Below are 27149 nucleotides of genomic sequence, written 5' to 3'. Positions count from 1 at the left end.
TACTTCAAGGATATATTTTCTTAGCAGTAAAAGTTCTCCATCCGAAGCATACATTTTGTTTTTTAAAAGGGATTTGTTTCCAGACTCCCAAACAACTTTTAGACTACTTCGCATTTCCCATCTAAAACAAGGAAAACATTTCAGTGAGGCACCTCTGGCAGATCCCTCTCTCACACATCTCCCTCCATGCCACAAGTGCACACATGTTCACTGCTGTTTGAAAAGGAATCTCGGTCAGTGGGCAAATCTTGCAAATCTTGTCAGACCACCACTTTTCGCTCAAAGGTATAGAACACTTCTGTAATGGAATAGCTCGTAGCTATGAACATTATGCTACCTTGGCTCCTTTTTTCAAAATTTTCAAAGGAGGCAACCATGGTAGCTCAGAGAACACCCCAGAAATCATATTTTTTGTATAAAAGTTGTCAGGATAAATTGCCTATAATTATCTCTATTGAGCTAGAGGGTGACCCAAAACGCTGCAGATCCACTCTGCAGATAACGGCATGTTGCAGCAATTTTGTTAGACCCAGTCGATGGTGGCATGGAGGATTCTGGGCTTGGCTGTTGCGACATAGTCAATTGATGCATACCTATACTGATCTACTGGCCACACAAGACAAATGATTTAAGCCTAAGAACTTGAGAGTTCTTTAAGCAACTGATTTGACTTGCTGAACTTCAGTTAAGTGAGATGAAGATCTGGGGCTTTGTTCTGCTGTTACAGTGGTGTAAATCTGCACTAACACCATTTGAACCAGAAGAAAAGACAGCTGATTTTATCCGTGATGCCCATAAAAATATTTATTTGAATTCTCAAGTTAGACAGGCAATGGTTAGGGCTAACAAGATCCCACATCAAAGTGCAAATTACCTAAATTATTGGAGGACCAAAATCATCCTAAATATATCTTTTAATCTGATCTTTAAACAGCTAATCCTTATGTCAGTGGTTGACAACCAGGGTTACGGGTATCCCTGGGGGTACACAGAGGTCTGATATTTGCCTACTTTTACAACAGGCAACATAAAAAGCACTTGCGAAGTCAGTAGAAACTAAATTTTCATACAGTGACTTGTTTTTACTGCTCTATATACTATACACTGAAAAGTAAGTACAATATTTATAATGAAATTATTTTATTTTATAATTATATGGTAAAAATGAGAGAGACAGCAATTTTTGGGTAACAGTGTGCTGTGACACTTGTATTTTTATGTCTGATTTTGTAAGCAAGTAGTTTTTAAGTGAGGTGAAACTTGAGGTACATGAGACAAATCAGGCTCCTGAAAGGGTTACAGTAGTCTGGAAAAGTTGAAAGCCACTGGCTTATGTGATTGAATTCTTATTTTTCTAATCTGGTGATTTACATGTGAAGTGTTTTCTATCAGAGATCACTACTTCCTTTGATTCCTGAGAAAACTGGTAAGAATTTAATGTATACTTGCAATGATGAAAGAGGTTAATAGAAATTTTAATAAAAGTCCAACCTTTGTCAGTGTTAGATTTTAGACATCTGAAACAACATAGACCTTCATCAATAAGCTGCATAATTTTGGGATGCAATCCATTGGAACGTAGACAGTGGTGTTAAATTAGTTACAAGAGGACTTCACTAATGTTCCATGACCCTGTCTCAGTCAAATGAACTGTTTAGAAATAGGAAGGTGCAATAAACCAAACAGAGTATGGTTGTGTGTCTATCTATATCTATTGAACATTAATTTTGTTTTGCCTTGATTCTTGAGAGAGTCAAAAAATAACCCATTTTCCTAGATAAGTGGCACTGAAAGTAAGAAAAATTGTAACAACAAATAATGCATACAAGTTTTTAATTTGATATTAAATTTTAATGTAGGAATTTTTCAAGGACTAGCAGTAATATAGCAAAAATTACTTATAGCATAAAACATTTATTTTCAAACTTACAAATCAGTTGAAAAAATGTTTTAATACAGTTTAGCCTTTATTTTTCATTAGTTCCCTGTAATTATGCTTCCACTAATTAAGGCTTTCATAGTTTTGGTTTCCTATCAAACTCAACCTATTCTCCATCAATACATTTAACGGTGAGTTATCAGAACTAACAACTCTGCCCTCATTTAGCCTTATATAAAAGGGCATCGACTACTCCCCAAATCTCGCTACAATTAAATATAGTAATGGGAAAATTAGATATTATAATGTGAAGCAAATTAGTTTTTGCTTCAGTGACAACATGTACTTGTGAATTCTATACAGATTTTTCAAACTGCAAAACAATCACTGAGAATTCCTTCACAAACATGGGACATACACAATTTCAAGTCTGAAGCATTTGGAGTTTACCAATGCTGTTTTATTTGTATCTCCAGTAAGGTTAATCAATGAGAATAAAATATTATTATTTAAAGGAATTGCTAATAGTTTTATTAGTACACCAGTGTGCATATAATTAAGCATCACTTCACTCTGTTGGAACTTCCTTTACTTCCTAGATACGGCAGCTGTTATTCCCTTTCTGCATTTAATAAGATAGCAATTTCAAAAGGGTAAAAAGGACAGTCTGGAGATTTAATCATCAGGGATTTTTGTATGTGCTTATTTTTGAAATACAAATTTCAATCCTGCAAAAGTAATTTTATTATTATTGAGATAACAAAGGAGCTATAGACAGAAATCTCAGTCATATCACAAGATAGCTTTAAGAATAAATGTGATACAAAGCAAAGTAAAGCAGCAGCATTTCTAGAGGAGTTGAAGGTTTTTAAGGTCAGGCTTGACAAAGCCCTAGCTGGGATGATTTAACTGGGACTTGGTCCTGCTTTGAGCAGGGGGTTGGACTAGATGACCTTCTGGGGTCCCTTCCAACCCTGATATTCTATGATTCTATGATTCTATGAAAGGTGTCATGTTGTCCTTATATGTATTGTACGCAGTACACATAATTCTTTAACTTGATATGTTGAAATGTAATTTATTTTTTGACTAAGGACTTATATCTATTCTAGTTAAAAGAGCATTTCTAGTAATACAATATTTCATGTGCTGAATTATTCTTATTATGTACTCAGTATACCAAGAGTATATAACTAGTTTCAAAAACACTCTGTATTCTAAAGGCAGAATATTACTGACCCAGTTCTGCTCTCAGAAGACAATAGAGTTTGCAGCTTAGTCTAAGAGCTTATTAGCTTATCTATTTTGATCTTTTTGGCATTATCTGAGTATACAAGGATCTTGAACAGACCACATGCCTATTCCCCTGCTAAAACAGGAAACTCTATAAAAGATGGCTATTTCCCATCTTTCTCAGATAAACAAAGCGATAGCGTGTGTCACTCTAAGGCTCATCTACACTTGGAATGGGGGATTTTTCAGCTTGAGTAGACATACTCACACTAGCTTTCATCGAACTAGCACACTAAAAAAGTAATGTAACTACAGTGGCACAGGCAATGGCAAGGAATGGCACAGGCTAGCCCCCCCCCATACATACATAGGGGATCCAGGAGGGTTTGTACTCAGGTGCCGCCTGAGCCGCCTGTGCTACCATGGCTACGCTACTATTTTTATCAAGCTAACTCAGTGAGAGCTAGCGCAAAATTTTTGTTTACTCCAGCTGGGAATCATATCCGTTATTGTAGATGTAGCTTAGGAGGCTATAACACAAATTTTTCCATGTTTCTCCCCAACCCTACAGCTGCAAAAGTCCCTAGATATAGAGGAATTGGTGTGGTTTTGCTGCATCAGGGGGAAGGATTTAGGGAGTTTGTGCAGTTTGGGAAGTCCGCACACGCCCCCACCACACACCCCATTTACAATAGACCTGTGGTCTTCAAGGGTTCCTTTCCTCAACCCCAGTATATGGATTTCGGCAAGAGATAGTTTGTGGAAGGACAAGGAATGCAGCTCAAGATCTGTATCTCTTTAGATCTGTTGGCCATACCCTCGCTCCAGGTGGGTAAAGCATCACAAACCTAAGGGCAACAGGCGTAGTAATGCAGTAGCCTCACTTTGGTTCCTGTGGTTCTCCTCAGCACACAGCTGGTTTACTCAGGCTGTACGCTAGAAGAGGGAGTTTGGCCTCTGTGCTCTAGAAATTCATTACATACAATATATGAAAATAAGTAACAACTGCTACTAAAAGGGATGACTTAAAGCTGGTCACAAGACAGCCTGGGGTTGCTCTGACCGCTGGAGCCAAAAATCTGGAGAAATATAGGAAAAACGCTTAAGTGAAGGGCATTGTGGGGAGAACAGGATGGACTCAGTGTTAACCAGATCCTCACAGAGAAATAAGATACATAGTTTTGTATATGCAAGAATGTATATATATTATCATGCAAACACCTATTATCAAAAAAGTTTAATGTTAACATTATTAAAACTAGCACTAACACCATAAGAGCTTCAGTTAATATGGTGGTGAATTACAGGTATTATCTACCCAGAGATCCCCAAAGCAGCATAACAGCAAGACAAAATGAAAGACACTGCCAAATATTTGCTTTAAAGGACAACGTGTGGTATTTTCTTAGCCCTGATTTATAAAAAGGCATGAGAGAATTTCATCGCTTAAGCCAATGAAACAGCTTCAACATGGGATGAGTCTGATATAGCACAGCTAGAAGCTAGAGAATAGGAGTCCATAGAAATAGGCCGCAAGAAAAGTCATCCAAGAATGACAAGAGAAAGAGTGGAAGGACTCAGAATGTGCACACAGGAGTGACTGGAAAAGATTGGGTAGCAGAAATGAAACAGGAAAATCCCCCTCTCTCTCTCTGCTTCAGCTCTCTGAAGGTATCCTGTTTCAATTAATAAGACCTAACTAGGAGGGTATTTCCAAAATGAGAGAGATTCTAAACCTCTAGAGAGACTATTTAGGAGGGAAATGAGGTCATGGGAATAGGGAGTAAAATTACTATGTTATTTAAAAAAATAGAAATGTAACTAGAATGGGGTTAGTTAAACTTGGAACAGGCAACAGGAGGCAACATTCATGACCTCCAGGTTTGATTATTGCAACTCATTATATCTGGGAATAAAGCCAAACAGACTCAGAGAGCTCCAACAGGAAGCAAAATGCACCAGTCCACTTGCTCAATAATACAGTCCCCGCAAACTGATTCAGGTGGTGCTCCACTCTCTCCACTGCCTCCCTCCCCTTTTGAACACAGGTCCCAGAGACAGAACCTCTAGAAGAGCTGCACATACACTAGGGAACGTACTCTTGCAGGAGTTAAGGATGACCAAGGCCCTTACAGCATTTAGAATTTCATTCCAACACCTCTCTTTGATCTAGCTTTACCAAACTAGCTCTGTTTATAGTTTGCACATGCATAGGAAGGGCTTGGGGACAGGAAGGGCAAAAATCTGCCATCTTTCAGGTTACTCCTGTAGAAGGGAGAAGAGTTTTGTTTATTGGTGTTCTTTTATAAACTTGGAGGGTGCTCAGATGCTACAAATACAAAGGTTACATACGTAGATAAACAAATAAACTCCTATCTGAAGATTCATTTTAAATGTGCTCTATTTGTGTTGTTAAATGGCCCAATCCTGCAGTACATACCCAGGCCTGGGCTGTCTTAGGCAACGCTTCTCTTGGTGTCAATGGGAATGGAACCATTGTCTGAGAAATGGTTAGGTACAGACTAGTGATGTGACAGGTGGCAGAGGCCCAACTCTGTCCTGGTGAGCATATCAGGCTTACACCGGTACTATAGGCACAGCCCATAAAAGCAGGTCCTCTAGGAAAAAAAAAAGGGGAAGAGACTGCCTTGAGGAGGACTATTCTCTGAGTTAGGTTGTGAGTCTCATTAAGAAACCCCAAACTGAGAATATTATTACGTTATGTTTTTGTATTTCCTTTTTGTTTCTCTGTGATCAACAGAAACTCTTTTTCCTGGGAAAGTGGCTTGCTCTGTTGTGTTTTCTGGTATTTTATGTCCTATTTTATTACAAATTAATACTGGCTACTTTAAGCATTTAACAGGTTTGTCCTTCTCAGTTAATATTTTACATGTGCTTGTGGTGTTTTAGCCAAAGTTGGAGCTTTTTAGACAAGGTTAAAGAACTTTGACAAGTCTAAATGGTTTACATGGACATTAATGTACTTTATGGATGAATAATCTTATTTGCTAAAAAGATTACAAAAGGTTACTACTACCAACTATTGCGCATGTAGTCCGCTTGTTTATTTCTGGGAGTTCACACTCTCAATGTAGAGGTTAAAAGATTTTAATTATAGAGGCTGATGTGAACTGAAGCAGCTTCTTGCAGAAATATGCTAGAGTGGATGATATTCATGGCATATACCATAATACTGTGTTTTTATTTTGTCATTGTAATAAGATGTCAATTGAATAAAAATACACAATAAATATCTGCTGTTTAAATATGTGAGTGGAGTTTTGGGGGTATAATTCTTATAGCTAACATGCATTCAACCTGCTTTTATTACAAGAACAATGCAAATGCTCCTGTGATGGGCCTGTTCCATAAGATTGCTGAATCAAGTCCTGTGTAATTTGTCTACTTTGGTTATAATCACTGGTCCACCAGTATAGCTGCTCTGGCATTGTACTGATGCAAATCCCTACTGTAGACCCATTTCATCAGAGTACAAAGTGATTTGAATCACTGCCACTTACCCAAACTTGAAACCAGAGCAAGCAGCACCAGGAAAAGCCACTTTTTATAGTGCCACTACAGTAAGAATACAAGTCATAAGACCAAAGCCTGGTTAGCTAACTTCTTCAGTGACTAAACTAACTATGTTTATTCTGTGTTGTTTCTCTTTAATTTATAAAGTATCCAAATACACTTTAACCTTACAAAATATAACTAGAATTGGATTTGATAGCCACAGACTTCCCACTCTTGAATGCCTGGGAAAAAAGGAAACTGAACTCTGACCTCAGTTCAGCTTAAGTCACAAGTACAGGTAGTAGCTAAGGACAAAAGATGTTGGAATCCCCTCTCTAAATAGTGCTGTCAAGAAGCTGGGCCCATTTGAAATGAGTCCCTCTGGGTGTGAAGAGTTTTCAATTTTATGCAGCATATGTTTTTTAACTACCAAAATACTAACTGTACATTTCATGGCTGGATGACACTTTGCAGGCAATTTTCAAATTAAAATTTTGCCATCTATTACATTTGGTGCTGCTATCATTGCCATTTGATGGACAACTGGGTAGACTGCCCAGTTTTAAATAATGCAGCGTTGTTGACCATGTTGGTCCCAGGATATTTGAGAGACAAAGTGAGTGAGGTAATATTTTATATTGGACCAGCTTCTGTTGCTGAGAGAGGCACAATTCTGTGTAAACTCGAAAGTGAGCCTCTCTTACCAACAGAAGTTGGTCCAATAAAAGATATTACCTCACCCACCTTGTCTCAGTTTTGAATCCTTTAAATAATATATTAGATTAATATTTTGCATAGAATCCAGGTTACATGTAAAGCCTGAAAACATCATGGATCAAACTCAGCTTATGTACTTGTTTTTAGTTTTTTCCATGTATTCTTGCTTTTCCCAAAGGTAGAATTTGTAACTTGCTCTGGTTTTTTTGGTTGGTGTGCTTTGTTTCGATTTGGTTTGGTTTTTTTTGAGTTTGCACAAGGTCTAGTCACTTTGACTGAAAAAGATCTTCCCCAACAAAATGGAAATCCTCTGAGACACAAGGGATTTTTTGATGACACACTGTCAATATCAGGTACACCATGAGTCCACTGTTGGTTAAGATCTTTGTTGAAAGAGCAGGGTACCAGCATCTCTCTGAGAGGTAGATTTTTGATCCTTGCTTTACATGTTGACAGTAATGATTGCAGCACAGGTATCTCTCTGCCTCTCACAATCTTGCTTTGAGTGATATTACTTAGAAAGTTGTTTTGAGACAGCTTTTGTGTCATTTAGAGTCTATAGACTTTCTGAAGTCTTTGTGGTCTGGCTTTTGGCATACGTATGGCTCAGAGATTATGCTAGTTTTGTGGGTGGATGAGCTCATTCTGATAATGGACACAATTTAAATGTCCATGCTGACTTTTTCTGCTCTAACAGAAGCCTTTGATACTATTGGCTGTAAGTTTTGTTTTGTTTTTTTGACTCACTTGCTGACATGTCTTGTTCTTTCCTAACTGAAATCCAAGAAAGGGTGTTGGACAGTTGCTCATATATCCCAATGATTATCTTATGGAGAATTCCATTCTGCTACCCTTTCTGTTCAATGTGCAGGTGAGGGCGCCAGCTCTTTCAGAACCCTGGGGAAGTAAATTCCAGTGTGTCACTTCAAGGCTACAACATAAGCCTATTTTCTAAGACATTTGCCTGGGTGGGATAATTATGGATAGAATATTTCAGCTAAATAGATTCATAGATACTAAGGTCAGAAGGGACCATTATGATCATCTAGTCCGACCTCCTGCACAATGCAGGCCATAGAATCTCACCCACCCACTCCTGCGAAAAACCTCTCACCTACGTCTGAGCTATTGAAGTCCTCAAATCGTGGTTTAAAGACTTCAAGGAGCGGAGAATCCTCCTACAAGTGACCTGTGCCCCATGCTACAGAGGAAGGCGAAAAACCTCCAGGGCCTCTTCCAATCTGCCCTGGAGGAAAATTCCTTCCCGACCCCAAATATGGCGATCAGCTAAACCCTGAGCATATGGGCAAGATTCACCAGCCAGATACCCAGGAAAGAATTTTCTGTAGTAATTCAGATCCCACCCCATCTAACATCTCATCACAGGCCATTGGACCTATTTACCATGAATAGTTAAAGATCAATTAATTACCAAAATCGTGTTATCCCATCATACCATCTCCTCCATAAACTTATCGAGTTTAATCTTAAAGCCAGATAGGTCTTTTGCCCCCACTGCTTCCCTTGGAAGGCTATTCCAAAACTTCACTCCTCTGATGATTAGAAACCTTCGTCTAATTTCAAGTCTAAACTTTCCAATGACCAGTTTATATCCATTTGTTCTTGTGTCCACATTGGTACTGAGCTTAAATAATTCCTCTCCCTCTCCGGTATTTATGCCTCTGATATATTTATAGAGAGCAATCATATCTCCCCTCCACCTTCTTTTAGTTAGGCTAAACAAGCCAAGCTCCTTGAGTCTCCTTTCATAAGACAGGTTTTCCATTCCTCGGATCATCCTAGTAGCCCTTCTCTATGTACCTGTTTCAGTTCGAATTCATCCTTCTTAAACATAGGAGACCAGAACTGTACACAGTATTCCAGGTGAGGTCTCACCAGTGCCTTGTATAATGGTACTAAAACCTCCTTATGTCTACTGGAAATACCTCGCCTGATGCATCCCAAGACCGCATTAGCTTTTTTCACGGCCATATCATATGCTGGAAGAGTCCTCCTTGAAATGGAAGTAAATGGCAGGTCCACATGGACAATTAGACTGTGGCAGGCTAGTGAGGGAGATTCACAGCCCAGCTTGCCACAAACTAAACATTTGTATAGACAAGCCCTTTAGCAGTGTGATGGGTGGTAAAGCAACTTAATACTTCTTTTTTTTTCTGAAAAGTTTTTTTTCTTATTTTCTCTAACAATTTCATTTTGACTTTTTGCATTAAATGACTTTTTTTTTTCATTATTTAGTGCTTCAGATAGATACCTGTACCAAGGCTATAATATAAACAAAATCTACAGAAATGAAAGTGGTTTTAAAAAGGTGGGAGCATAAACTAATGGTCTTATTTGACATTTTTTATGAAAGAGCAGTCTTTCATGGGAGCTCTGCCTATTTTCCATTATTTTTGATATCCACTAATCCCATGGCACATGTTGAGAAACATAAGAGACAAATCCTCCAAAGCAACAAAATAGAGTTTGGGGGCTCAATCTTGCTCTCATTGAGGTCACAGGTTTTTTGATGTCTACTTCAGTGACTCAGTGCTGGAAGTCCCAGCTTGCATGTAAAAATAATTACTAAAAAGAAGGGGGGTTATGCTTTGGGTTCTATGGCTCTGGAATGGCATGCTCCAAACTTTGTGTTACAGATTAATGGAGAAACATGCAGAACAGGCAGTGGACGTGCCCTAGCTATCATATGGTCACTGAGGATCTGTGAGAAGAACGGGGGCATTTCCTGCATATCTTGTCATCTGCAAAACTGCTATTTCCCACGCTGACTTTGGCCATTTTCCAATTCTTGTCCACTCTTTGCCTTATAATATTCTGTGCAAGCTGCAGAAAGCAAGTGATTACTACTGGGGAAAAGTGGCAGTCTCCTTGCAGTTATTAAATGAGTTTCATTGGTTTAGCAAAGGGCTGTGTAGAGAATATGCTCTCCACCTCACATTGTCCAGACAAAGAGATTCTTTTAGCTATCAAACAGGGCTTACATGGAGTTAGTGTGGAGGGGCTGCTGGAAAACAAACAGCAGGGGATGGGGAGGGGTTGTGTAGTGGAGCATCCTACATAGTTGTGTTTCCCTCTACAATGCCTTCCCAGCTCTGTTTTCACAACTTTGCAATGCTTTTGCTCCCATCTGTACCATACTACAGAGGATGAGATACTCAATTCTGAGAGCATCTAGCATAGAGGCATACACCCACAGTGTGAAATCATAACACTTAGGGCCAGATTCTACAGGCTCCAAGTGAAGTCAATGCATTAGCAGGCAGCTGAGTACAGAATTTGGCACTAGAACTAAAAAAAAAAAAATTCACAATATATTTTTACTGATACAGCAAAGGAGAGCAACTCTCTCTCTCTCTCTCTCTCTCTCACACACACACACACACACACACACACACACACACACACACACACACACACACACACACACACACACACACACACACACACACACACCCTCCCAATAAAGGCATGAGACCTGAGTTCTATTCCCATCCTTGAAAATGACTTGCAGTGTGACCCTGGTAATCATGCTTTGAAATCTATGGAAGAGGAGCGCTATATAAGGTGCTGAGAATTATTTTTTCCCACTTTAAAAGAAGCTCTCCATTCCAAATAGATTTTAAAAGAAACAAGAAACTGTTTACTCCTGCAAGAATTGTAGAGCTTGCAATACTGAGTTTTACTGCCTTACAGCAAAACAAACCTTTTTCCTGTTCCTACCAGAAATGACTAACTGCTAGGGCTACTACTGATAACCAAAAAAACCTCCACCTTAAAATAACTTGAGAATAGGAGTTAAACATAGTCTGTGGGATATTTTATGTGTTCTTTAAAATGCTAAATAACTCCATCAAGTTTTACATCTTATTTTACTGATACTTGCTACTTAATGTATTAAGTATCTAGTGCCAATGAAAGAGCTTTATTCAGGTGGATTTTCACTTTAGTATGCACATAAAAAGGCTTTTTAGCATTTTTGACTATAAGGAACTGGTATTTGAATTGTGTGGGGATCAGCATACATTATTTTGAACTCTAGTTTCTGGGCCAGAAAATTGTGTCTTTAAGTCACTCTGGGTGCTGCATATTAGACATGTCATCTAAAATAAGATATCAAACTAGCATCTCTTCTGTCCACCTCAAGGGAACACTGAGGTATAAACTAAATTTCCCATGTCACTTTTTAAAAAATGTCCTGCTAGTAAACAGCATATTATAGCACACTTACATTTAACTATCAGAAAAGGAGGAGCCAAGTCAAAGCTGATCCCAAATCCAAATGCTACCAAATTGTGAGGGCTCTCAAGTTTGAGGCTGCTCCAGGTATTTTTGAATCCAACCCTGATTCAATCTTTTGGGGAAGGTGAGCCTTTCCCCTTTCAGGTTGCTCTTCCCTCTGGGATAGATGGCAACAACAGCCAATGCCAGTACATCCCCTGACCCACTGCATAAACCTTTCCTCACAACAGCTACCCCTTTCTGTCCCATCTCTTCCATTGGCAGTTCTTTAGCACCTCCTTCATTCTTCCCCTAGGCTCTAGGAATAGAAGACTGGCTGATTGGGGATGTGGGGGAAGGGGACAAGTGCATGGATGGATTGGTGGGTGAAACAAAGTGACTTCATGTCCTGGTTTTGCATATGATGGTACAGTGTCCCAGGAACTCCTTTCAGAATGCCTGAAATGTCCTGGTTTTTATTTCATCAATCCAAATTTGAGGGAGGAGGGATTAAAATGCAAAATGTTGATTCAAGCCACATCATGAAGTGGCTACATCAAGTAAATTTGTTCTGTGTTTATCAAGAACAAACAGTGCAGTGGAAAGAGTGTTCAGTGTGGTCAATGGTGTTTGTAGTAAAGAGAAAAGTTGGATGAGCTGTAAACGCTGTCAAAACTGTTCTTCTGCTTAAACTTGATGTTAGCCCTTGTTCAGCATTTCCTGATAAACTCATTCAGAACACTAAGTACTGGAAAAAAATCCTCCACCCTAAGAAATATGCACATGTCACTGTTGAATCAGTAACTGGCAGTAATGAGACAAGCATGTGTTTGCTCGGAAAAAATGGTATGAATATTACATTACTCTAAAAAATGCTGCCACAAAATTGTCTTTGAACATATGTTACATTCTTGGCTTTGAACATATGATGGGGGAGAGGGAATGGATGCGTAGACTGAGAGGTCTCTTGTGGTAGCCAGTACATAACAGATGTGTGCAGGCAGTAGAGACAGACTAAACTGAAGAAAACAGACGCAATGAGGGAAAAAGAGAGGGAGGAGTACTTTAGAAAAGAGAAAAAGTGAGAAATTGGGGGTGACGAAAGGGAGAGAAGAGGAAAAGGAGAAAAACTCATAGGGATGGGTAAGGTGAGAAAGAAGAAAGCAAAGACTGACAGAGGGATTCTTGTGAAAGAACTTAGGATAAAGAAGGGAGAACACAACACAAGCATAAAAGGGGGAGATAGGAAGAGGAAAAACTGGACTGAATGGAAATGCACTGGAAAATATGGAGGGGAGAAAGAGAAGTCTAGGGAGTGAAAGGAAAAAAAGGAAAGAGAAGAAATGAAACCAAAGGTGTAAAAAGTCAGTTATGTTTTTTATTTGTAATAATTCTTAATATTTTAAAATGTATAATAAATGTGCACACAGATTGGATTGTATATACAATATCTCCATTAAATTCAACCATAACTCCCCTCAATTTAAAATATACTTGAGCACAATGTATAAATAAAGAATACTGGTAAACTGAGAGAACTTTAGGTCAAATGTTCTTGTCCCTGGCAATCTTGCCACATGCTCCTACATGCATGAAGTCATGGTAATGCTGGCAGCTAGCTAAATGCATGCTCCTATACAAATCATAACTATGCTGAAAGCTAGTTATTTCATACTCCTAAATAGCTTATCATCTTGTTAAAGTTGGCATTTCTTCATCTCCTATTTTAAAAGGCAGAGCAAAAATATTCAAAGAGGAAAATGAGGTGTATTTTTTTAACTTGATAATGTCAGAAATAGCAGTAATGATGTGGAATGAGTAAAACACTCCATATTCCTATAGGTCTTGAATCTTCAACCAAAACCAAAAGGAAGTTTTTATTATGTCACTGGAAAGGCAAAACATAATGAATGAATCTTTCTCAAAACATGGCTGCCTAAACCCATCTCTAGAGATCATCATCTCAGTATCCTCTACCTCTTTTTTTGGAAAGCATTTTTATATGAATAGTAAAGTGAAAGTCCATCTGAATAAAGCTCTCTCATTGCTGTTAAATAGTTTGTATTAAGTAGTAGATACTAATAAAAGAAGGCAGTTGGGAAACTAACTCATAGTCTCTTGTCATTAAAAATGGATAACAAAGTCCATGTGAGAGTGATCATAAAATGCAGGTGCTGTTTGCCTACCTTGTGTCTGGATTACCCAGATGTAATTTTGTTACTTTACTGGATCACACTGTAACTTACTCTGTTGGAGAACTGGGTTTGGTGAATGATTTTGGTGTTTTACTTTCCAGTTAGGTGCTTTACATTGGGAAGGTACAGAGGCCAGTGGCCTGATTTCCAGAAATGGGGCCAACACATGGAATAGGAGGAAGAAATCAGAGTAAGATGCTCTCAGATGTGAACAGCTATGCTCTATCTATGACTACTTTTCTGCTACCACCTGCCCACTGCCACACAAGTGTAGAGCACAACTATTAGGGCGTACTCCTCCGTGTCTATCCCACCACTTGTACAGCATAACCACCCTGGTTCTGCTGCCAGGGGGACCACCTTGGACACAAAGGTGGGGTCTGGGTTTGTTACTAAGTGCAGACAGGTCATTATCTCTCTGAATCATGTAGTTTCATGTAAAACAACATTCTAAACCAAAAATGGAGAAATCTATAAATTTAGGAATAAATAAAATACACACTTACTGCAAAAGCACCAGACAAAAACAGCTTAGGCCATCCAAACACAGAGAAAAATGTTCATTTTCATTATCCACAACAATCCAGACAGAAATTTCCATTATAATATAAGAGAATCCTGCTCTCTCTTTATTGCCTTTATGTACACCACAAATAAGAACCTTAAAATTGTTAAAGTGGTGGCTGTGGACCCTAAGAGCATCCCAAGCGCCAGAGAGCAAGGGGCTGAAACTTGAAGTTTCAGCTGCCCTGACCAGTTCAGTGTATCCCAATTCATTTATGTTATAATCTGTACCTAATAGGTATTTTGTAAAATATGGCGAGGTGTACAAACCCTACTGTGGAACTGAAGGGGTTAAGGAGCAATTCTGGGCCCAAGCGACCCCACCCAGCCACATCTGCAGAGGATGAGGTAGAGCAGGAGGGAATGTTCCAGGAGAGAGTTGGACATTTTAGGGGAGATGGTTTGGGGACATTCAGAACTGGAAGTGTGTTGGGGTCACTTGACTAGTAGTAACTATGGCTGGTGCAAACCACAGTGTGGATGTGATATAACAAACAAGCAGCTGGAGTCAGAGTTGCTGAATCAGAGTGCTCAACACACAGACACTCAGTGCATGACACTATGCTGGCTGGGAGCATCCAGAAAGGGAAATAGAGCAGCAGAGCATTTTAAGGTAGTCAGGTCACGGGGCAAGCAGTGATACAACCTCTCACTTGTCTGGACTGCACCCCCAAAATGTGACAGTAGGACTGTGACAGATGCATTTTAGTTCGTTAGTAGCATTTCTGTGACTGCTTCATTCTTGGTATTATGAGGCAGAACAAGAGACAGTTGCTATTTACCCAGTACCTGGATCTAGATTCATAGCTCCAGTTAATTCAATTTACACCAGCTGAGACTCTGGCCCTTGGTCCTTTCTGACTCCTCACAAGAATGGAGCAGACATGTAGCATGAGTACTGTGCTGCATTCAGTTACAAAAATGGATAACCTGAATTTGTATGCCATGGTTATGCTTTAAATCTAATAATCTTCCATTGATCCACTAAATACTTAATTAAGAAACAGACAGTATTTAATCTTCATTTGATTTGAACCATAGTGTAACCTAGCAGCAATACAGTCCCATACTATTATAGAGAAGTTTCTAAATTAATGTGTAAAAAATCTAAATTCTTTTAATCAAAATAAATCTTTCAATATGTAAACTGAGCTTTACTGTTTTTCTTTGGTTACTTTTAGCTTGGAAATAGATCTGCTTTTTAAAAACCAGTGCAATCCCAGGAATACTTTTCATATTTTTATCCTGGAATTATTCATTTCTGATGTAAGCGTATCTATTGTTAAAAAATTCATTTATTTCAAAACGATTGCATGAGTTGGGACTCTAAAAGTGTTCCTCTGAAATCCATGCAGCATCGGTAATTAGTCTCTCAGGCTGCTCAACTGAGAAATCCAGGTGGGATACAAGGTTATGGAAAATGGCTTGCACTAAGTAGTCTTTAATCGTATAGTTCTCATTTCCTTTAGACCTCTTGGGTGCCTTTAGGAAAACTTTTAAAAGCATTTTATCTGGAAGCCATTCTCCTTAGATACCATATTTTCTATAGCAGTTTCCCCTCATTCTTTATTATTAATAGTATCTTTCGGGTGTCTTTTTTTTTCTTGTATTTATCTGATCTGCTTATTCCTCACTTGAAGACAACAGTCTTAAAAATATCAAAAAACTTATTGTGATGTCACAAACAGAATTAAGACTTCAGGTGGAAAGTAACAGGGGCTGATAAACAAAGAACGCAGTCTTGTACAAATTTTACTGCTGGGGGAATTCTGTGCCAAAAAATTGAAAATTCTGTGCACAATATTTTAAAATTCTGCAAAATTCTACATATTTTATTTGTCAGAGTAACACAATTATAATCACACTGGTTTCAATTATTTTGGTAATTTATTTAAACTAAATACAATAGATGAAGAATGGGAGTGGAAAGCACTGGAAGAAATCTCCTAACCCCCTTGCCTAAAAGTAATGTAGTTAGGTTTGACCCTTTATTTCTAGTTATTAGTCAACAAATATAGCAGCCATATGCTTAAAGTTGCATCATAGGTAAGGCTACGTTTTAGTCACGGGTATTTTCAATAAAAGTCATAGACAGGTCATGGGCAGTAAACAAAAATTCACAGCCCATGACCTGTCCATGACTTTTACTATATATCCCTAACTAAAACTTGGAGGATGGCCGGGGTGGAGGGGTTCCCGGGGTGCTGGAGGGTGGATGGGGGGGCACCGCAGGTGCTCTGGAGTGGGGTGGGTCTGGGGCAGACTTTGGCTCCTGGGAAGCAGCGACCTACAGCTCCTAGCTCCAGATGCTGCCTCCACTCCGCCCCAAGCCCTGGTTCGACCATCCACAACAGGCTGCTGTAGAATTCACGGAGATGACGGAATGTCACAGAATCCGTGACTTCAGTGACCTCCGTGATCAACACGAAGCCATAATCATAGGCAACTGAAAAATAAGTGAAGGCTGGGGAATCAAATTCACAATTTATATTGGCTACTGAACATCTCCAGAAAGGTCAGAAGCAAACAGTTCATGGAGCACATTTTGATAGGAAATGTTCAGTTCAAAAATTTAGACCAGTTCTAATCACTAAAGGACCATAAGAATTTATAAGGCCATAGTGTCCTTTACACCAGTCTGGCAATCTAAAGGAGCTATAAAACTTTTACATCTGTTTTATACTCCTGGGGGACTTCACAAAAACAATGGGAACAATTCACTAAGCAGGCAGGATGCTACATTCTGCTCTGCCTGAGAGGACAGAGCCTGCCCCATACTTATCTCCTCAGAAACACCACGAAGCTCTTCCCCTCCACACCAAGCATGCTGCAATAGAGAGTGAGAGGCACAGAGTGTCTCTCTCTTTCTCTCACACATTCACACTACCCATTTCTCTCCTCCACCCTCCCCTCAGCGATGATTTATGTCTCTACAGGCTGCTCTGGGTGCCCGAACCGATCTGCCTGCGCTGCCAGGGAAGGGCGCATGACTGCTCATGCGACTTCCCTTTGCTTCTCTGTCAGAAGTCATTTTTCTGCGGGGGACATGAATTCTGTGCATGTGCAGTGATGCAGAATTCCCCCAGGAGTAAAATTTCCTCAGTAATAAAGGACGAAGGAAGTTAGAGAATTGTATAAATTACATATGTCAGCAGAAATGCTTTTGAAAATGTTGTCCATGGGGTGTAGATAGTCTATTAATTTACAGAGTCATTGTCAACCCCCTGAAGGTGTCTTTTGTTACCTGTGTCAAATACAAAAAGAAGTCTCCAAAAGTAATTTGAGAGTAGTTTATTGCTACCTGTTTAAATCCTGCCTGCCTGCTAGTTGTTGTAAATATTCAGGAAAAAATAAGAACATCCACAATATAGTGATCACTTCTAAAGAGCAGTTTCTGGTTTACATATATAAGTTGGGGGAATTACAGTGAATTCTCTTTTTGGACTGACACATGAATAACATGAACTATAAAAACTTGAAAATATTTTAAATGGAATGTCTGACAGTCTTAATTATACAGCTTGTTGTATGAGATGTTATGTTTTCTTCTTATTGCCTTTGCCAGTATGAAAGTGCTCACACATACCTAGGTTTGGTGCAGAGTAGGCATTTGATTAAATTACACTCAAACTTGCATTTTTGAACTGTTTTCTACCTCCTCAAAAATATGCATGATGCATTGCCACACTTCACAGCAATTTATCTCATGACATACCCTAAATGAGTTACATTGATATAAAACAAGTTAGCACACTATTAAGTGTCATAAATCATTGATATTCAGTAACTTCCAGAGAGAAGAAACATCAATGGAGCTTGAATGATTTTCAGGTGTCTGAAACCCAGTGAGTTCTATCCATTAAACATGAAGAAAGGACTACGTAGGAGAATCCTTTTTGGTTTAAGAAGAAAAATGTATTAACCATTTACATATTGTAAAGGTATTACCTTAGGACAAACAAATATCAATAGGGCCATAATAACAAAGTTAAGATTAGATGTTCATAAAGGTTCCTTCTGCCCTTAAAATTCATGAATCACTACTGCACAAATATTTAGGCATATATCTTCTCTTTGATGCAAGTACCTAACTATGATGGGTGTTCATTGAAAGGTGATAGATCTACTCTTTTTTTATTTAGGATGTGACACTTCAGATCTGTGCAAAAATGGAGCAACAGCATTTGATATTTTCTGAAGAAACTCACATCTCCGTAAAGCGTTTTAAATAAATCCTGACTTCTTTCTCAATATGTTCACACCTAGTCCCTGAATGGACATGGGGAGGAAATGTGCTTGCAAAGAAAGTTTGATTTGCCCCAACCTGCCTTGTTATGTCAGTGAAAACCAGTGCATGGACTGACAGCAGCTTTCTCAGCTGAAAGAGAGTCAGTATTGCTTTATATCTTTGTCTGGTGGCTGGCATTTCATTTCAAATTCTTGTACATCAATTTGACATGTTTAAATGAGATGGGATTGCAGTTGCCTTTCAAAGTTTTAAAGAGTATGTAAATATTTTTGCTTGGGAATTCTGCCATCAGTCCATAATGTGTTGTCCAACAAAAATAAAGCACTAGACAGACAGAAACTCTTGCAAACTAGATTTATATAACAGAGTTGTCAAGCTGGCAAATGGTACCACTTATTCACCACTCAAATTAGAGGTCTGCTCGGGACTAATTTTACAGCCCGATCTGGACGCAAACCCTACCTGGGCATAGGTGACCCAAGAATGTCGAGACCTTTTCAGACATGATTCTTCCCCCTAAAACTCTGTGAGTGACACTGCCGCCATTTCATTCTTGGGGCTTAACCTAGTCGAGGCTTCCCACGCTCTGTGCCTGCGGGATTGGTGCAGTGGTGTCTGTGTGCCCCGCTCCTGCCAATCACAAGCACCTCTCTTCACTGTGTGTGCTGCAGAAGGAAAGGTTCTGTAACTCGTTGGCACACTTCCTATGCAACACACACACTGCACAGCAAGGTAGGTGCAACTAGCACAAGTAGGGCACACAGCCACACCCACTCCAACCACATGGGCAGGAGGAGGAGCTACAACTACTTGACCTGAGCGCAAGAGGGTCAGATTGTTTTCTGACTCAACCAAAGCAGCCACTTGTAGTTTGGGTCCCACTGAGTTCAGGTCAGGTTGCAAGGTTCTAATTTAAAAATGATCCTAACCCAAATAACTCCAACAGAAAAAATTAAAGTATATGAAATATATCTTGAAGATATTGGTCAAAATTTTCTGCCTCAGTGCACCATCTAAGCACTTCCCAAGTCAATTAGGTCTGCTTGGTGAGGTCCCTAGTGGACTTCATGAGTCTTCTATTCGTCTCCCTTCCCTGGTAGATGACTGTATTCTTAAGCCCTACATGTATGTGGGTCTTTTTTCTCTTTTGCCCTTCCCGCATTATTTTGTCTATGGTAGGAAAGTTTTGTCAAAGAGGGAGAGTTTTTTGCAGTATTACCAGAAAGTGGTCAGACTCCAAATTAGCCTGACATCTTCTGGAAGTATGTTTCAAAGACTAACCCGCCTGACCAAAAACAATTTGTCTCCAGCTCTTATGTGCTTCACCCTGACTTTTGATGGCTGGCTGTATTGTCCTAGAGGAGCAGAGCGTCTTGCTGGCTCATGAATGGAAATGTGGTTGCTGATGTCACTGGGTACTGACCCAGTGATGGCCTTGAAAAGTTCGATGCCCAAAGTTAGGAACCTAGATCCAGATTTAGGTACCTAATTTGATGTGGCCTGATTTTCAGAGGTTTTAATTACTTGCCACTCCTATTGAAATCAGTAAGAGTTGTTGGTGGTTATTACTTTGAAAAACAAACTAATCTGGTCTATGTACCAAAATATAGATCTAGGTACCTAACTTCAAGCAATCATGTTTGAAAATTTGTTCATTACTTATATTTAATGTGCCTAAAATTCCCTCTTTTACCAGATCAGTTCCTTCTCTCTTCCTTAACATTGTGACTGCTGCGTTTTGTAACTCTTTACCTGCAGCAATGCCTCAACTTTCATTTTTTATTATTTTAGAAAATCAAAAGTATCAAATACTCACCCCAGCTTTTTCAAGATACTCTGAATAAACCACTGTCACTATGCAAGTTGTTTGAGCCAACACTTTTCACTTTCCTGGATATTTTTGCTGGTCTTCTTTACACGTAGATTTCACAGTGCCTTTATATTTCCTTTAAGTGACTGACGTTTAGTTGACCAGTGCATGGATTTGTTCTTACTGGCATTGGTGTCTCCTATCCCCTTTTTTCATAAGCCATTTACACCCATTGTTTGTGTAAAAGGAAATAAATGAACTTTGTACAGTAAACTCATATCTGCTGGTATAAGGACCCTAACTAGAAACAGATTTGTGTAAGAGCCAAATCCTACAGCCATTAATCAGGTTCACATGCTTCCCATTCACACACAAAAGTGTACATAAGAAAAACACATGCCTTCTAAGATGCACAGCGCATCAAGAACTACTAAATTCTCTGATATCTTCCAATCATGAATGGCTTGACATCAGCTAGGCTCCCTGGTATCAGCCTGTGATTAGGAAAACAAACAGGGAAGACCAAGAAAAAAGAAAAGGAGTACTTGTGGCAACTTAGAGACTAACAAATTTATTTGAGCATAAGCTTTCATGAGCTACAGCTCACTTCATCGGATGCATGTAGTGGAAAATACAGTGGGGAGATTTTATATACACAAAGAACATGAAACAATGGGTGTTACCATACAGACTGTAACATGAGTGATCAGGTAAGATGAGCTATTACTAGCAGGAGAGCGGGGTGGGGGGGAAGGGAGGGAAACCTTTTGTAGTGATGATCAAGGTGAGCCGTTTCCAGCAGTTGACAAGAACATCTGAGGAACAGTGTGTGTGGGGGGGGGGGAGAATAAACCTGAGGAAATAGTTTTACTGTGTGTAATGACACATCCAATCCCAGTCTTTATTCAAGCCTAAGTTAATTGTATCCAGTTTGCAAATTAATTCCAATTCAGCAGTCTCTCGGAGTCTGGTTTTGAAGTTTTTTTGTTGAAGAATTGCCACTTTTAGGTCTGTAATCGAGTGACCAAAGAGATTGAAGTGTTCTCCGACTGGTTTTTGAATGTTATTATTCTTGATGTCTGATTTGTGTCCATTTATTCTTTTACATAAAGACTGTCCAGTTTGGCCAATGTACATGGCAGAGGGGCATTGCTGGGACATGATGGCATATATCACATTGGTAGATGTGCAGGTGAATGAGCCTCTGATAGTGTGACTGATGTGATTAGGCCCTATGATGGTGTCCCCTGAATAGATATGTGGACACAGTTGGCAACGGGCTTTGTTGCAAGGATAGGTTCGTGGGCTAGTGTTTTTGTTGTGTGGTGTGTGGCTGCTGGTGAGTATTTGCTTCAGGTTGGGGGGCTGTCTGTGAGCAAGGACTGGTCTGTCTCCCAAGATCTGCGAGAGTGATGGGTCATCCTTCAGGATAGGTTGTAGATCCTTGATGATGCGTTGGAGAGGTTTTAGTTGGGGGCTGAAGGTGATGGCTAGTGGCGTTCTGTTATTTTCTTTGTTGGGCCTGTCCTGTAGTAGGTAAATTCTGGGTACTCTTCTGGCTCTGTCAGTCTGTTTCTTCACTTCAGCAGGTGGGTTACTGTAGTTGTAAGAACGCTTATAGAGATCTTGTAGGTGTTTATCTCTGTCTGAGGGGTTGGCGCATTGGTTGTATCATAGAGCTTGGCTGTAGACAATGGATTGTGTGGTGTGGTCTGGATGAAAGCTGGAGGCATGTAGGTAAGCATAGCGGTCAGTAGGTTTCCGGTATAGGGTGGTGTTTATGTGACCATCGCTTATTAGCACCGTAGTGTCCAGGAAGTGGATCTCTTGTGTGGACTGGTCTAGGCTGAGGTTGATGGTGGGATGGAAATTGTTGAAATCATGGTGGAATTCCTCAAGGGCTTCTTTTCCATGGGTCCAGATGATGAAGATGTCATCAATGTAGCGCAAGTAGAGTAGGGGCATTAGGGGACGAGAGCTGAGGAAGCGTTGTTCTAAGTCAGCCATAAAAATGTTGGCATACTGTGGGGCCATGCGGGTACCCATCGCAGTGCCGCTGATTTGAAGGTATACATTGTCCTCAAATGTGAAATAGTTAAGGGTGAAGACAAAGACTGTGAGGGGATGTGTCATTACACAAAGTAAAACTATTTCCCCATGTTTATTCTCCCCCCCCCCCCCCGTTCCTCACATGATCTTGTCAACTGCTGGAAATGGCCCACCTTGATTATCACTACAAAAGGTTTCCCCCCCTTCCCGCCTCCTCCCCCCTCTCTCCTGCTGGTAATAGCTCACCTTATCTGATCACTCTTGTTACAGTAGTCTGTACGGTAACACCCATTGTTTCATGTTCTCTGTGTATATAAATCTCTCCACTGTATTTTCCACTGCACGCATCCAATGAAGTGAGCTGTAGCTTACAAAAGCTTATGCTCAGATAAATTTGTTAGTCTTTAAGGTGCCACAAGTACTCCTTTTCTGTTTGCGGATACAGACTAACACGGCTGCTACTCTGAAACCAAGGAAGACCAAGCAAATCTCAAACCAAACAAATACTCTCCCCAACCCTGCATACCTCTGCACCTTCCAGCCCATCCTCTTTCCTCAGCAATAGGAGGACAATTTATAGCATATATTACCACTGGCATACCAGCCCTGTACCACCCATCTCTCCATGGTCTCTGAAAACTATAAGGTAGTTATTGCTGTTTGGCACAGCAGTGTAAGAAGAAGAGCATGCTAGCAGCAGAAACTGTTACTGGTTCCTTCCCCCAAGTGAAGCAGAGTGTCACATTCTTGCAGCAGAGGGAATGGGGAAAATATATTAGCCATCATTCTCCTCCTTGATTGTCCAACAGTGGGATAAGGGCCTTTCTGATCCTTTCCACTCTGTGATAATTGAAGAAAGCATAAGCTTTCACAGACAAAACTTCCAACTTCCAAAACTTCAGCAATAACAAAAGTATTCCCTATTCTGATAAATTATTACATACAATTAAATATAATTATTTGGAAAATCTAGTTTTTATCTCTAATTACAGAAGATGGCTTATAATATGTGCTCTACATTATGCTGACTGTATAGATTTACTCTTCCTTTGAGCGAAACTCACCACAGAAGAGAGACATAAGAGTTTCTTCTGCACTAGTCTAGGCACAGTCTGGTAAAAAAGGAGTCACTGGAGTACAAGCAGGGATGGATCTCGGACCAGTCATCATGTGGCTTTAGTAGACCTAACACCCAAGGGCTTGCAGCATATACTTCACCTAAGATCCATAAAGGCTGAGGCAGTAGTTATGGGGTAGATTTTAGTCCTCAGCCCCAAACATCTGCACACTTAATCTCCACAAAGCCTGGTTGCTCAGACTTGATCTCTAAGTAGCATACACACATCAAGAAGGCAACTAACCAGGATGGGCAGGAATGGTGTCCCTAGCCTCTGTTTGCCTGAAACTGGGAATGAGCAACAGGGAATGGATCACTTGATGATTACCTGTTCATTCCTTCTGGGGAACCTGGCATTGGCCATTGCCGGAAGACAGAATAGTGGGCTAGGTGGACCTTTGGTCTGACCCAGTATGGCCGTTCTTATGTTCTTCACTAAACATATTTGTTTTTCATTTTTTTTATTTTAAAACTGATATATGAAACCTCTGTGAGAAGGAAACTATGATACATTTTTGCCATATGCTGGACTATTTGCATTAATAGTTCTGTTAAGTGACCTTTATTTCATGTCTGTAGTGATGATAACCACCGACATATGGCACATACTTTCTCCAACTTTCCAAATACAGACCCAACCTTCTCTCCCCACCACCGTGAAGTCTTTCTTTTAATTTAACTTTGTTAAAACAAAAAGAAAAGCAGTACTTGTGGCATCTTAGAGACTAACAAATTTATTAGAGCATAAGCTTTCGTGAGCTACAGCTCACTTCATCGGATGCTCTAATAAATTTGTTAGTCTCTAAGGTGCCACAAGTACTGCTTTTCTTTTTGCGAATACAGACTAACACGGCTGCTACTCTGAAACCTGTGTTAAAACACATTCTCTCTATCACAGAGTGACTTTGTTTGTTTTCTGTTCTGGTTGGAAAAGCTGAAAATCTTCTTCTGATTCCAGATTCCTAATTTGTCCATAACCTTGGGAAAGTCACTTCACTTCTTTGTTAAATGGGACTAATGATACTGACCTTTGTAAAGCACTTTGAGATCTACAGTTGAGAGCTAGATATTACTAAAAGAATTCATTGACTGTCCAGGTGGGAAGTAGAGATCTCATGGAACTACTTGAAAAAAACCCTCTCAAACAGCCCATATTCTTTCTTTCAGTAAAAGTCATTAAAGAGCAAGGTAGCGTGTGAATTAGTGTTGAATGCACAGCGCCTACCTCATTTGCTACACAGTCCCTGTACTGCCTATCTAACTTATTATTGTAAAGCACCAAGGAACACCTAGAGTAGCAAAGGAGCTAATTAAGACAAATTCTATTCTATAAATAAAATTGCCAAGTTAACAATGTAACTGAGCATCCTTAGTAACTTTTCCCCAAACTTTTCATATCTATACTGTAGATGCTAGCATTAAAGTTGCTTCACACAATGAATTCACATAATACATCAGAGATCCTAACAACGTACCCATCAATGCTTTAGTGTACTCATTGATCTTACCTTAATTTAATAAAATGCTTCATGTTCTATCACCTTATTTCCCCCCCTTTCCCTTGCTGAGTTTTTGACCACTGCTCCATCTCCCTCTGACACACAGACAATACTAATGTTCAGGTTTGGACTTAACCTGGCAGAATCAATTAGAGTTCGAGCTCTTCCTCCATCCCTGTGCTGAGCATAGAGGCCAGGCAGAGGCCTGAGACCTTAGGTACCTACAGCCACAAGGGGGAAAGGTCGCATGCAAGATGGAAGAAGAACCGGCTCTGTGAAGTCCTTTACTCTAGTCCCCCGGGGCCCAGGTCAGTGCCCTTGGGTCTTGGAGGCTGTCTCCTTCCATTACTGGGACAATGGGCCGATCAAGCAGCTGGGAAGAAGCAGGCTTGGACTAGTGTGTGCAGCCCTCGCTTGAGTTCAGCGGCAGGCCCTGGCCTGGCTGGGGGGGGGGGAGAGGGGATGCGAGTGTGTCTGGCACCGGCCGGTGGCTCTTACCTGCCTGACTCCCGCTGCCGCGCCGCTGGGGGCCTCAAACCTGCTCCTCAGCTCCTCCCAGGGGATGGGGAAGCGCTCTAGCCTGCGGCGGCCGTCCCGGGGCTCCTCCTTGGCCACTTCAGCCCCCACGCTGGCCTGCGGCGCTTTCTCCATGGTGCTGCCGCCGCCGCCGCCGCTCTTATCCGGCGGCAGGCTCTGAACTCGCCCCTCTTGGCCGCCCGCTGCAGCTGCTCGGGTCTCCTCCTCCTCCCGCGGGGCGGCGGCGGGCGCCGCTGGTGGCGCGGGGCAAGCTCTCCTCCCCTCCGGGGTTTGCGAGCGCCGGCGGCGGCCTCCCGCGGAGCCCCCCCGGGGACCGGCCCTCAGCGCATCGCCCGCCTCCCACTGCTGCTTGAGGCGCTCCAGGGAGCCCTTCTGGATCGGGAACTTCGCCAGCTCCAGGGCGCCCTGCAAAACCACCACGCGGCGGGGTCAAAACACTTGGCACCAACGCGTGAAGGACACACCCGCCCGCCCCAGGTCCGCGCCTCGCCCGGGAGCCTAGCGTGTGGAGGGACCCCACAGGCGCAGCCAGACATGGCCCAGCCCAGGCTGCTGAGCGCCCCGAAGGTCAGGTCAGCCGAGAACGGCCTGGGAACTCTCCTTTGGAGGAGGGTAGGCGTCGGAAGTGTAGCGTCAGACGGTCAATGACATAAGCAACTTCCCAAGGGAAAGGAAGGTCCCAGCCTGCAGGAAACAGGCGCAGGAAAAGCCTATTGCCCCTCATTTCCTTAGGTGCAGCACAGAGCCACTGAAGAACTGTTATGTGGAAACTCCTTATTGTTAAGTGCTGGGAAAAGCATCACTAATAAGCTCAACTCTAAAAACAAATATTGCTCAGGTTCATGGTCTGGAGCACTTCCAAGATTTCCTAGTCTAGAACAAAGCCCTCTCACAAACACCTCACTTGAAAATAAGTAACATTATTTTTCACTGTGGTGCAACCACTCTAAATGGAGTCCCATCTGCAAACAAGTCTTTCAGTCAGACCCACATCCACAAAGGTATTGAGGGTCCTCACTTCCATTGACCAAAGCCATCTGTGCTTTCATAAGTACTCTAGAATGATGCAGAGATATCAGCCACTAAATATTAGAAAGCAGTTATTAACACATTGGATTTGGATAATTATCCAGGACTGTTTAAGATACAGTAAATTAAAATCCCAAATGTATATAGCTGAACTATCTAGAAGAATGGGGGTGTACACAAGTGCCTGGAGATGACTGGACAAGAGTGGTGGGATTTTTGCAACCAAACAGATCTTGTGCCTTAAAAGTCTCCCTCCCCTGTGGAGGATTTCTACCCAACACTGTGAATGCCACTGAATAACAGGCAGTTTGTTAAAAAAAAAGGCATTACTTTCCCGCAGAACAGAAGGAATCGTCCAGCTCCAATGGATTTGGGAAAAGACGGACCATTTTTGTTCATGCGAGGCCTGACTGGTCAGTAGCTGGAATTTAGCTTGAACAAAAGAAGTACAAAGCCTTTGTACACAACTTCTTTAAAAATTTAGCACTAGAGACTTGCTAAAAGAAATGCAGACCT

The 27149-nt window shown here is 40.8% G+C and overlaps 1 protein-coding gene across 1 annotated transcript in view; it reads right to left on the bottom strand.

The window, feature by feature from the left end:
* Nucleotides 1-26226, bottom strand: part of XIRP2 (xin actin binding repeat containing 2) — a 171436-nt gene extending 145210 nt beyond the window's left edge. Inside the window, exon 1 of the mRNA XM_038421750.2 lies at nt 25566-26226. Coding sequence (XP_038277678.1) covers nt 25566-25718 — 153 coding nt within the window. The 5' untranslated portion in view covers nt 25719-26226. The remainder of the gene's footprint in view (nt 1-25565) is intronic.
* Between the last annotated feature and the right edge of the window lie 923 nt (nt 26227-27149).

Source organism: Dermochelys coriacea, chromosome 11, assembly GCF_009764565.3.
Source record: "Dermochelys coriacea isolate rDerCor1 chromosome 11, rDerCor1.pri.v4, whole genome shotgun sequence".
NCBI classification, from domain to species: Eukaryota; Metazoa; Chordata; order Testudines; family Dermochelyidae; genus Dermochelys; species Dermochelys coriacea.
The sequence above is the reverse complement of the archived record's forward strand: the minus strand, read 5'-3'. Positions and strand labels throughout refer to the sequence as shown.